Source organism: Misgurnus anguillicaudatus, chromosome 3, assembly GCF_027580225.2.
Source record: "Misgurnus anguillicaudatus chromosome 3, ASM2758022v2, whole genome shotgun sequence".
Lineage (NCBI taxonomy): Eukaryota > Metazoa > Chordata > Actinopteri > Cypriniformes > Cobitidae > Misgurnus > Misgurnus anguillicaudatus.
In genome coordinates, this window is record NC_073339.2 from 38,765,021 (window position 1) to 38,778,603 (window position 13,583).

The 13,583-nt window shown below is 39.4% G+C and overlaps 1 protein-coding gene across 7 annotated transcripts in view; it reads right to left on the reverse strand.

Annotated features, from left to right (window-relative positions):
• gne (glucosamine (UDP-N-acetyl)-2-epimerase/N-acetylmannosamine kinase) overlaps positions 1-13,583 on the reverse strand; it is a 40,702-nt gene that overhangs the window by 15,301 nt on the left and 11,818 nt on the right. For 4 of the 7 annotated variants that reach the window (XM_055205834.2, XM_055205836.2, XM_055205835.2 and 1 more), the window contains exons 2-6: positions 12,216-12,239; positions 8,690-8,895; positions 4,519-4,973; positions 4,276-4,428; positions 1,342-1,554 (exon numbers count right to left, since the gene is read on the reverse strand). In XM_055205834.2, the coding sequence (XP_055061809.2) occupies positions 1,342-1,554; positions 4,276-4,428; positions 4,519-4,973; positions 8,690-8,856 (988 nt within the window). In that variant the 5' untranslated portion in view covers positions 8,857-8,895; positions 12,216-12,239. The remainder of the gene's footprint in view (positions 1-1,341; positions 1,555-4,275; positions 4,429-4,518; positions 4,974-8,689; positions 8,896-12,215; positions 12,240-13,583) is intronic. The other 3 variants (XM_055205837.2, XM_055205833.2, XM_055205832.2) reach the window with 1 other exon arrangement.

The window sequence follows — 13,583 nt, forward strand, 5'->3', positions numbered from 1 at the left end:
TCCAGTGGACACCATTTACACAACTCGACGACCTGGATTTTGCGGATGATTTGGCCTTGCTATCCCACACCCGACAGCAGATGCAAGACAAGATAAATAGCATAGCTGCCACCTCTGCTCAAGTAGGTCTGAACATCAATAAACATAAGACAAAGATCCTCAAGGTAAATAACATCAAAAACGACCCAGTACTGTTGGACGGAGAAGCGCTAGAAGAAGTAGAGGCCTTCACCTACCTAGGCAGTGTCATCGATAAGCAGGGTGGAACAGACGCTGACGTCAAGGCACGAATACGTAAAGCAAGAGCAGCCTTCCTACAGCTGAGGAACATCTGGAGCTCGAAGGAACTGGGCCTAAGGACAAAGGTCAGGCTGTTCAATACCAATGTCAAGACGGTCCTTCTCTATGGTGCAGAGACATGGAGGAAAACAGTGGCGACGACGAAGAAAGTTCAGACCTTTATTAATTCCTGTATGCGAAAAATCCTCCAGATCCGCTGGCCAAATACCATCAGCAACCATGACCTTTGGCTAAAAACCAACCAGCTTCCTGCAGAAGATGAGATCCTAAAACGACGCTGGAGATGGATTGGCCATACGCTCCGCAAGCCAGCTTCCAATATCACCAGGCAAGCACTCAACTGGAACCCCCCAGGAAAGAGAAAAAGAGGAAGGCCAAGAAATACATGGCGCCGAGATTTGGCAGCTGATACCAAAGAATTTGGATATACCTGGAGTCAGCTGGAGAGAAAAGCCCAAGACAGGGATGCCTGGAGAGCTCTTGTCGGCGGCCTATGCCCCAGGAGGGGTAGCAGGCATAAGTAAGTAAGTAAGTGGTGAGGTTGCGAATTGCAAACAACGGCTCAGTCCACTGCTCACCGCTCGCTTTTGAAACACATAGAGAAGCTACAGTAGCTGCCACCAGACAAACATGTAATCGTCGGAGACAACTTAGTAAAAATAATTGTCCGTTAAGGAGAAAATACTATGAGTTAAGTGTGTGCGCTCAATCTGCACAGACTGCTTAAACTTCGGCAGCAAATAAAGTGACTAACGTTATAAATTGTAAAACATAACAATAGCTGGACATGATTTTAATTTAATTTAATTTACTGCCATCCCGTCGCAGACCCCCCTCACTTTCAGAAAATCATCGGATGTATAAAAAAAGAAAAACAAGAATGACCTATTTTGAATCAAAAACGGTGAATTTTGCCGAAAGGTGACAAGTTTGCATCCCTGGTTTTACAATAGCAGCACAAAAATGAATTGTTTTCAAACAAGTTTTTCCAGACACTCCGCCATTCATAAGACAAAACGGGTCATTCAATGTCAAACTTACCCGTCTCTCGACCCGTCTGGCGAGTGCCCAGGTTAATAACTGGTGTCCCGAATGCTCCAGCCTCCCGAACGCCACAGCTGCTGTTCCCGATCATACAGCCGGCGTGAGCCACCAACTGAATGAACTGATTAAAGGGAACGTGCTTGACTGCATAGAAATTGGGGTGCTTGTCGATTCCTTTCTTCCTCAACACTCGAACCATCTCTTTACTCCCTACATGAGACAAACAAAGCCTTACAGTGTTAAAAGGTCACGTTGTCCGTAAGGGATAATGGATAGGCAGCCGGTTGTTATCGCAGAAAAAAAAGCACTGGCAGTGTAATTCACAAAGGGTTTTGTATCACACCGAAAGGGGTTATTTCGCGATAACAACCAACTGCCTGTACATTATAATGCTTATTACACGGGTATTTACCTCACGTAAGGTAAGGAACATTAAAGGGATAATTCCCCCCAAAATTTAAATTTTGTCATCATTTACTCATCCTCATGTTAGTTCTATACTTGTATGAATTTCCTATTTTCTGATGAACACAAAAGAAGATATTTTGAGAAATTATGGTAAACACACAGCAAATAATTTTTTATTCCTACTATGGAAGTCAATGGACACTACACTCACCTAAAGGATTATTAGGAACACAATACTAATAGTGTGTTTGACCCCTTTTTGTCTTCAGAACTGCCTTAATTCTACGTGTCATTGATTCAACAAGGTGCTGAAAGCATTCTTTAGAAATGTTGGCCCATATTGATAGGATAGGATCTTGCAGTTGATGGAGATTTGTGGGATGCACATCCAGGGCACGGAACTCCTGTTCCACCACTTCCCAAAGATCGTCTATTGGGTTGAGATTTGGTGACTGTGGGGGCCATTTTGGTACAGTGAACTAATTGTCATGTTCAAGAAACCAATTTGAAATGATTTGAGCTTTGTGACATTGTGCATTATCCTGCTGGAAGTAGCCATCATAGGATGGGTACATGGTGGTCATAAAAGGATGGACATGGTCAGAAACAATGCTCAGGTAGGCGTGGCATTTAAATGATGCCCAATTGGCACTAAGGGGCCTAAAGTGTGCCAAGAAAACATCCCCCACACCATTACAACAATGAGAAATTGAACAGGTGTTCCTAATAATCCTTTAGGCAAGTGTATATGCTGTGTGTTTACCATCATTTTAGGGATGGGAGATAATTTGCATGCGGTAGTCACTGCGTTTCTCGTCAGTAAAGCCGGTTCCTTGATTAGTAGTAAATCGCAATCACCTGCTTACAGATGGAGCCACATTTACTACACAACCACACTCCAATTGTCAAGACTGGCCAATCAGAATCAAGCATTCCAACCAGCCGTGTAATAATAAATAATGTTACCAATCTGTTTTGCTTTCATGACCACTCCCCATCCTCTTCTCAAGCATTTGAACTGAACAGGCTAATGTTACTTCTGTAGCTTTAAGATTCCTGCATGCAAATGACCTCTGCTATGGCTTGACCTATGTGTACCTAACACACTTTTACTGCCGTTCAGCAGGTTGAGCAATGCAGATGAATACTGAACAGGTGTCACTTGGTCTTCGGTCCAGACCTTCCTAATTTTGTCGTTGAAAAACTGCCAGTGCCTTTCTAATGCCAGAGTCCTTGAGTTTCTATAAACAGTCTAGTTTATTCTCACAACAAAGAAAAGCACCTGTGTTTTGACTATAAATTAGTAGTATCTGTACTTCTTTAATATTATACTAAAAACAATCCATGGCTCTTTTGTCTGTCTGTAGTTTCCTTGCATAATGCTAATAAAGCCACTGACGTCAAGTTTCAACTATAATCTGATTTGGGTGTACATTACTTACTCTGTCAATGACTGACATATTGCTGAAACATTAAATTTTAGGATTGATTTGATATGATTGTTTCTAGTTACATTACACCATAAATTCTTTGTGGGGTGTTGGGGTAAAATGAAGGCACCCATTTGCTTTTACAGTCCCCGAAATGTATCTCAGATGGCAAAATCGTCCAGGGTGATTCTCGCAAAATTAGACTTATGAGGTGTCATGAAACATTTTGATAAAAAAAAGTAAATGCAAAGAATATCTAAATAAGAAGCATACAGTTACAAACATCTCTTCATGTACTATTTTGCACATGATTTCAAATGACATCACACAAACCAGTTTTGTTGTTTTTTCCACATTTAAGGGGAAATTTTTCATTACCGCAATGAATGGATTTTGTTTCTTTGAGATGAAAATATTTATAATTAAAAAATCTAAAAAAGAAAAAGTGCTTGTTATACTATAAACATTTACAGTAAAGAAACATGTGGTATTTGGTGATCATTGGTGAATGTAGAGATAATAAATGTGTCCAAGAAAAATTTTGTTATCCTCAGCAACAATTTTCAATCATTGTTTAAGCCCTCAAGGAACTAACATTTTCAACAAAAACAAAAAAATAGTTGGAAGGGACATTATTGACTGTGACACTCAAGATGGCTGCCAGGTAAGCGGTTCTTGTTTTTTCTCTCCAGATAAAAGTTGAAATTTTGTTTGTCATAGTACCTAGACAAATTTTTAGTTGTCATTACCGAAACATGAGTTTGTAAATGCATATATTTAATGTAATATCATGTTGCGGTAATGATAATTTTTGATAATGATATTCTAAAAAATTTAAATAATTCTACTGGAAATATTTTTGAAATCCTCTAAAAATAATGGTTATAGTAAATTCAGACCTTAATCTTATATGTGCAAAAAAAATTGGCTTCAATGGCTTTTTAAAAAAATCTGATGCTGTACACCTTTTAAGTCTGGATTTCGTGAGATTCCCACATATACATATACGGCTTTTCCTATTTTGTTTGCGTATCGGTTATACATTTATAACAGGTATAAATGGAGTCAAAGGAACCCAAGAGAAACAGCTAACCTGCATCTATATTGGGGTAGAGTAAGAGAGTCTTCTTGTTGAAGGAGATGAGAGCGTCCAGCATTAACTCGTAGATCTTAATGGAGTTCTGGATGTCTGTGGTAACAGGATGCTGTAGAGCTACGATATAGTCCTGATCCTTCACTTCATCTCCTGTTACGACATTAACACATGCATATCACATACAGTAGTAACATATCACACACAAAGTATGTAATAAATAAATCCCATTCATCTACATACCAATCCAAGATTTAATAATATCAGAGTAATCGTCTCGCTGGTGGGCGGTCAGCAGCGTGTCGTATGAAGGGCAGCCGGCCAGTAAGATGCGCGAGTGATCTTCACACATGGAAATGAGGTGTCTCTCGGCCGAGCGTGTGCAGACGGCGTGGTAGTGTGCCAGTTTGGAGATGGCGTGCCGAATGGAGTCGTCGATCGTCCCGCTGACTTCTCCACCCTCCAGGTGCAAAATGCGAATGTTCATCAAAGCGGCTGCCGTGGCCAGGGCAAGGGCGTCGAAACGGTCGCCGTGGACGAGCAGAATGTCCGGGGCGAGACGCTGGAGGACGTCGGGGAGCTTTACGAGTGCGAGACCAACGGACTCCACCATGGCCGCTTCGTCCTCACCACGAACGATGGTGTGCAATTTCGAGCCAATTTCAAAATCATCCTGCTCAATCATACGGAAGGTGTTTCTGAGAAAGAAAGATATTTACATAAATAAATATTTGTATCCTTTGTGACAAAGAAAAGAAGGCAGTATGTGTTTGCCTTTAAAGTGGTAGGCAATGTCAAGTGTAAACCACCTGCTTATTAGGAAATGAAGTGTGGCTTGGCTTTATTAAGAACAAACAATGGCTTATAACCACCACCCGCAGCACACTAAGAGAGTCAAATTACCAACAACAAGAGTTACATTCCTACATTTCCATAGTAACAGTTAAAGTGACGATTTATCTCCTAAAGCTTTTGAATCCAAATGAAGATATATTAAAATATGACTTGGCCTGTGGGCAATTTTAAATAATTTGTTGTTTGGTGATTTGGTAGTATATGGTGAATGATGCATGATAATGCAAGATGCACAATGTTGGTAACATGATCGAGGGCCAACCTTCCGATCTCTCTGATGAAGCCAATACAGAAGTGACTTAAACTGCAATTCATCGACTGGCCACTAGAGGCTCCAAAAGAAAGTCAATTCCTATTAGGGATGTAACGTTTAATCGTGTGTCCCATTAAAAATTTTAATCGATTCTGTGTTTCATGCACAGCCTGTGTGTGTACCACGGTGTTTTGGTCAGTACGAAGTCCTTATCAATCTAAAATCATTATGAGCCCGAGTCGTTTATAACGTGCATTTAAAAATGCAACACTCGTTAAACAAAAACATTCAAAATAATCGTTATTATTATGAAAATACCTGAAACAATCTGAAGAACAGCGATATCCTTATAGATATTTCCTGGAATAACATTTGTAATGCTACTTCTTCTGTGGCACAAAGGGAGTATCTGCACAAGAGCGCCCACTGGCTTTGGGATGTGCCGGGATTTCACAGTAATATAGTTAAAATTCATTATTTGAGAAAATGCCCAACTTACTGTAGAAAATATTTTTACAGCCTGGTACAAAAGCTGTTTTTGGTCTATATAAGCTAATTTTGCCCTTCATGACAATTGTGAGGGAGGTAAATTTTTTTGTAACTCATCCGTTTAAATTATATTAAGCCTTAAAGTTTTGCATAATTAAGGGCGTGGCCACTTCAGTGGCATTTGAACTGCCACTGCTGTCACTAGAATCGAGCTAAGCGGGCATGGTTTCAGCAAAAGCCACCTTTGCTTCACCCATGTCCCGCCTCTTTACCCATTTTTGGTTATCCGCAATTGATGCGTGGTGACGTTCGGCCAAGATGGCGATGGCAGGCAACGCCTACTTTAAGCTTCAAAAATGCTCTTCACTACAACAAAAAAATGCTCTTCACAATCCAATGGGTAACGTCATGGACACTACATCCATATTTTTTTTAAAGTCTACTCTATAAGTATGATGCATGAATAATATAGAAATAATAACCAGTATAAATAAAATGTTCAATAGAAAAGAAAATCCTTATTGGCTCGCAAAACCGCTAGCTCGACGTCCGGGGCTATTGTGCCTTGCAGTTGGGCTATCAAAATGCATCTCCTCCCTGCCCGTCAGGCTATCTTGACTTATAGGGTGGAAAAATATATTTAAATGCATTCTCTAACAGATTTGGATGGTAATTGTGGTGCATGTAATTCAGGAATCTGATATTTAAATTGCGTTTGAACGTGAGAGAACTGTACAGGAAGCAAGTCACTGACCATATGGATCTGTTGGTCAAAATTTCCTCCAACGTCATAAATTACTATTCTCACGTAAAAAATGAAATCTACTGAAGCAAGCTTTAAAGTAATATAGATTGCATGTGCAGTGAAGAGAATTACGAAAAAAGGCTACAGTATATGTTACTCCGTGCAGAACTCGCTCTTATGCTGTGTTTACACCAGCTGCGGTAGAGGCGTCAAGTGCGAGTGATTTCAATGTTAAGTCAATGTGAAGACACACTGACGCGCATCTGGAGGTCTCGCGGCACGGATGAGGTATTTGCCGCGGTAGACGCAATTCCGCCTCGTTCGCGCGAATGCCGCGAATTGATGCCGCGTTTTGCGCATTTTGCGTTCGACGTGAATTGGCGGCTAACACCCGAGTAGAAAAATGTAAACTTTGGCGGATGTACAAACGGAAAACTAGACGCGGTAGACACGATTTTGATGCCTCAAATGCGGTTGGTGTAAACACAGCATTTAAGCGACAGTAGCCCCTATTTTTCTGATCGAAAAAATTATCCAATCTGTAACTGGAAAAACATTTTATAATCCAAACTGTGAGTATTGTGACCTATTGAACCACTACTAAATGGTGAGTATATCCAGTGTTTAGATGAGAAGGAACAGTTGGCTTGCATGGAAATCCAAGTTTTGTTTGTTAAATAACAACAGCATCAAAAAACAACAACAAGAATAGCAGAGCAAACATTGTGGTCAGTGGCCCTAAAGGCTTTGTATTGGCACAATTTTGCCCGTGGTAAAAACTAATTGAAGAAACCCTCCTTTGCTATGCCCACAACGTCAAGTGGCATTTTCTTATCTGTGACTTCAGTTAATATTTCAGATTCAGGATTTGAAGTTTATAGATATTTCAGTTCAGTTAGAAGTAAATATTTGTATTTATGATTGTAATTTGATTATTTTATGTGTTTTTTGATGTTTTGACTCAATAATTTACATTTAAAGTAATGTCTTTTTTCAGGGTTCCCACACCTTAGTTAACTTTAAATTCAAGGACCTTTTAAAGAGTAACTAAACCCTAAACAAACTTTTTTTACTTAATGATCTGTAAGAATGATGCTTTATTAGTGCTGTTCATTGATTTTAGTACGTTTTTTGACATTTGGATATAAAGTGTTTCAATACTACAATATATGGTGTAAAAACGTCTGAGTGCTGCACACTTCAGGTTGAACGGTGGCTACTGCAGTTGAATTTTCCTATTGGATGTTTGGTCCAAAAAGTAACTCGTGAGGTAAGCAGGTTCAAGCTCACCACGCCCTTGTTACGATCTCACCACCACAAACTTGGTACGAGCTTAGTTCGTCCCCTCTATCTCCATTGGGATTTGCCCACTTTTCTTGCATTTTTCAAATATTAACAGTGGGCGGAGTCAGGCTCTGACCCGGGGGTTTAGCTACGCTTTAAAGACTTTCCAGGGGACACATTTAAAGTGAGAGCAAAGTTACATCGTATTATCTTTTAAGATACATTGTTACAGTTCCCTTTCGAGGAACTCGCGCTGCGTCACTGCGGTGACACTTTGGGGACGCCTCCATGTGTAAATGCATCTTAATGTGTATATCAAATGCAACCAATGGTGAGGCTTAATGACAAAGACAAGGTGACTCGGGAGCCAGGAAGTATATCGCTATCTGAAATATTGCCGTTACAGGGATGCAGTAATATTGGCTGTACGATTCAGAATAGTTATCGCCCAGGTATTATCAGTGTATATCGGCATTTATCGTAGCATGCCGAATATTAATTTTTTCCACCGATACCAAAAAACAATTATTCAAGACTTATATCTGCAGATACAGATAGTTTGATGGTTATATTAACTTAGATTAATTTTTGATTGACAGGATATATCAGCCATGACTATTGGCTGTTATTAAACTATAGGCCAATACAACCTTAAATCAAGTAAAATTCCTAGTAAATTTCCAAGTTGAATCAGTTTACAACCTTACATCAAACCAAATTCCTACTAAATTTCTGAGTTGATGAGTTTACAACCTTAAATCAAGCCAAATTCCCAGTAAATTTCTTACCCGTAATCGTCAATGAGATGTGAACCGAGCACCACCACCTTGAGGTCGAAGAGCTCCGGATGAGATTTGATGCCAAACATGATGGGAGCGAGTTTGGAGTAGTCCGCTCTGTTACAGGTTGCCACGCAAATGCAAAGGGGACGCTTTACCTTCTCCTGGTGGTCCATCTTCTCCTCCTTTCGCTGGGTTCTCAAATAATACAGCTCCTATAAAAAGACCACAGTTACTTAATTTAGTTAGTTAATAGTTTGAGATCACATAAGGGGCGGTTCAATTTTCACATCTAAAACCAAACAGAAAACGCGACCGCGCCTCCTTCCTCTTCCTTTCCAATGCGTTTGGTTGGTTGTGCTCCGATACAATCTGCAGTAGATACACTGAGCTGCATTTCACATAGATTCAGTAATGTGTCTCCATGCACTGTTCAAAATAATAGCCCTGCAGCTTCGATCAGCTGTTCCCCCATCTTGAGTTAATACAAAAGGATCCAATGTTTACATGAATAAAGCTGATTGTTTTCCCCACATGACCAACAGTGCTGACATGCATTCTGAAAAGTAAAAAAAGTAAATATTTGCTGTGGCGCCGACCACACGCCAGGAAAAAAGCATGCGTTGCACCATATGCTCCCCGCGACTGCATCGCTCTCTACTTGAGGGCACATTTACATTTTGCATGCGCAAAAGATCGAAATGTGAACTGCCTCTAATGCTGCATACCCACCTAACGCAGAGCGTCGCGTTCCTCGCACTAGATTACTTTAAGGATTTAACTTTGTGTCAGGCAATATTTTTTTCAACTTGCGCAAAGACACTTTGAGACAAATATCACATGCAATTCGTAATTTGCATTTGAATGTAATCTACTCAACAGTTAAATTTGCGTTTGGTGTGTACGCCCCATATGGCAAACCTGCAGCTTCGAGTGTGTCGCTATTTGCATGGCACATACATGCTTTTTGTCTCTTGTCACTTATTACCGGTCAATTTATAATGGGAACAATAAAAGTTATCTCCATAACAAGCCTACAATATGCAATAACATCCTTTTGAAGATCTTGTAGATAATAAATATAGCTAGGTAAACAGATGGCATTCATAAAACAAGACAGCACAGTATTCTTCAACTGTGATGTTTAGGGGTGCACTGATATATCGGCCGATGATGCTTGGTAGCTTCTCAATGAATTACGATGAAATGCAGCTACATCCAAAAGCCAGAGGGCGCTCTTGTTCAGAAACTCAATATGCGCTGTAGACGAAGAACCATACACACGCAGCTATGACACGCAGGTCAAGGAAATGGCTTACGGATATATTTATATTGCTGTTCTTCAAACCTTTTCAGGTTTTTCATGATAATAAAGACTATTAAAGTGTGCTATAGGTAAGTAATATAAATATAAAATGCTGTACTATATAGTAAATATAATTAGAGCCCAATTAAAGAGTCCAAGTTAAAGGGATAGTTCATCCAAAAATGAAAACGATGTCATCAATGACGCACCCCCACGTCGTTCCAAACTTGTAAGACAGGTTGCTGAACCTTTATTGATAATCTACCTACGGTATACTGTCAATGTCCAAAAAAGAACATCATCAAAGTAGTCCACGTGACATTCAGCATTGTCCTCCCCTCCGCTGCCGCGAAGCGCACGCGCGAGACCAAAGCCACGCGACCGCAGTGACGCGGATGACGTACGACAAGGCTGACGTGTAATCTGAGCTGTTTTCTGTTTTGTTTTGTTTTTTGTGCGCCTGGGCTTCTTTACAGTCTGAGGGAGATGCATGCTGTAAGTTTGAAAAAAAACTTCGCAAATATGTCATAACACGTCATCCGCGTCACTGCAGTCACGTGACTTTAGTTTCGCGTATGCACTTCACAACAGCGGAAGAGAAGACAATGCTGAATAAAGTCGTAATTTTCGTTATTTTTGTACCAAAATGTATTTTTTCGATGCTTCAACACATCCTAACTGACCCACTGATGTCACATGGACTACTTTGATGATGTTTTTATTACCTCTCTGGACATGGACAGTATACCATAGGAAGATTTTCAATGAAGGGTCAACAAGCTATCGGACTAAATATAAAACATCTGTGTTAAGAAGATGAACGGAGGTCTTACAAGTTTGGAACAACATGAGGATAAGTCATTAATGACATTATTTTCATTTTTTGGGTGAACTATCCCTTTAAGAGGCCAATTCACCCAAAAATATGGGCTATAATCCTTCACTCCCCCTTTTCGAGATCAAAAATTGTCTTTATGTTCGGTCCACAGATTAATTATTTGCATTTACGCATTTGGCAGATGATTTTTCCAAAGTGACTTACAGTACAATCAAGCTTTTTATCAGTTTTTTATCAAGATTTTTATCAGTATGTGCTTTCCCTGGGGATCAAACCCATGACCTTGGTACAGCCTACACTATGCTTTACAGTAAATCCACAGGAGCAGTTTGTTAACATTGGTAGTTCTTAAATATTTAAACAGGACAAGACAGTAAGTACATTTTGGGTAAACTTTAAAGGGATAGTTTGGCCAAAAATGATACCAAACCCACCATTTACCCACCCCCAAGCTGTCCGAGATGTCCATCGTTTCTCAGACAAATACATTTTAGGATATTTTAGAAAATGTTTTAGATCTTTCAGTTAATTAAATGTTAGTTACGGGGTCCACGACATTCAAGTCCAAAAAAAGTGCGTCCATCCTTCACAAAATAAATCCAAACGGCTCCAGGATGGTGAATAGGGGTCTTCTGAGGGTGGTCCGCGCGGTGTTGTTGTAGAGATATCCATATTTGGAACTTTGTTGACGTAGATAGCTGCCTTCCAGTGGCGCCGCCATCTTAGACTCCTCTGTATTCAGGAGAGAGTATAAGCGTAGTGTATGCACTTTTCTTAGTGACGTATGACAAATTCGGAGGGCGGGGGCACAGAGCAGCATCAGAGTAGCCTCTGTACGCTGCGTAAAGCTATGATCTTGAATGCGGACGCGACTAAGATGGCGGCGCTACCGGAAGGTAAATATTTTCATTAATAAAGTTTTGAATATGGATATTTCTACAGCAGCACCGTGCGGATTACCCTCAGAAGACCTTTGCTTATCATCCTGGAGCCGTTTGGATTTGTTTTGTGAAGGATGGACGCACTATTTTTGGACTTGAAGGTCGCGGACCCCGTAACTACACATTTAATTAACTGAAAGATCTAAAACATTTTCTAAAATATCCTAAAATGTGTTTGTCTGAAAAACGATGGACATATGCAACTCGGACAGCTTGGGGGTGAGTAAATCATGGGTTTAATATCATTTTTGGCCAAACTATCCCTTTCATCCCAGCAAATTCAAAAAGCCCAGCTATTTTGTGTCGTAGATGTTACCAGCAAAGTGTGTTTTTTATCATGGCTGGACTTCTGCATTATTTAAGCTGATTTTATTTTAAAAATATAAAACTGTAGTAAATCAGAGCAAGGCCTTCATGCCAGGATTGCCAAATTTAAAGGATTGTACTTACATGAATATTCCTGATCTGAACACTCTGATGCATGAACAGAATAAAAAGGGGAAAAAAGAGGTAGACAAAGCTACATCACTTTAAACAAGACAATAAATAACTATGCATCCGATCAAATGCCAACCTTACGGATAAATTACTACATTAATTATTACTGACCCCCAGCACATGTGTACAAAAGCTCTTTGATAGTTCGAGGACGCTCGCTTTTGTGGAGTATTTCGACAATCATTGACTACAAGAGCAAACAGCATTTAACTATATGCTTGAGTGTCAAAGTCTCATCGTGTTAGGAGAAAGGAGAAATGAAAAACCGATGTATTACTTTATTACAGCATAGGGGGAGATTTATGAAAATATTTTTACAGAAATGTTTTATTGCATTCATAATAATGTCCAGCATTAACTAGCTGAAAATAACTCAATGTGTTGGTGGAGCTCATCATAACTGTGGTAAGGGATTCATTTTCTGACCTCATGTATATAGCAGATTTATGTGACATAATTTATTAAACCACTTATCCAGGATAAGACATAGCCAGAAGTATGCAAAAAAACCAAACCATTTGGTTCCAACCAAAAAGGGATATTTCAGAGGGGTGTGTCTTTTTGCCAATGCAAATACGGTCAAATGTCTTGCAGCGAGCGTTCTTCATCTGTCACAAAGCGGAGATGAAAATCTGGTCATGTCAAATCAAGCGTTGCTTAACTAAATAGTGTTTTACTGGAAGCTTAAATAAATTGACAGGGGTCAGTGAAAAACAATAATGGTATACATGTTTTATCAATTTAATCTAAATCTGAGAAGCATTTGGCTGGAAACTCATTTGCATGCTGCTACATATTTGTTTCCTTTATACATTCATTGTGTTGAAAACTATATTAAAAAAAAAACTATTTAAAAATCAAAACATTATGTAGTGACATTGAATAATGTAAAGTGGTTTAACTATAAACCACATAGATAAAACAAATTTCTCACATTTAAAAAAAAACGGTTAATCGAAAAATAAAAAAATTTGCCCGGCCCTAGTGTACATACATATACAGTATATATATATATATATATAAGTAAGCAATAAGGTACGAGAGGCTGTGCTGTATCGTGAATAAGTAAGTTACTTATTCACGATACAGCACTTGCCTCGAGTACCTTATTGCTTTTATAAAACGGTTACCACACAATATTAAAGTAAAAAAAAATTAGTGCAACTTTCATGAAGTTAAATCAATAAAAGCATTTCTTCCGCTAGAAAAAATAGTCCCTGACTGCGAACAACAAAATGAAAGCTCAAATAAAAACAACAAACTGTTCTCAGACTTTGTCTCATTATATGTTTATGTGTTGCTAAGGGTGTTGCTAAGGGC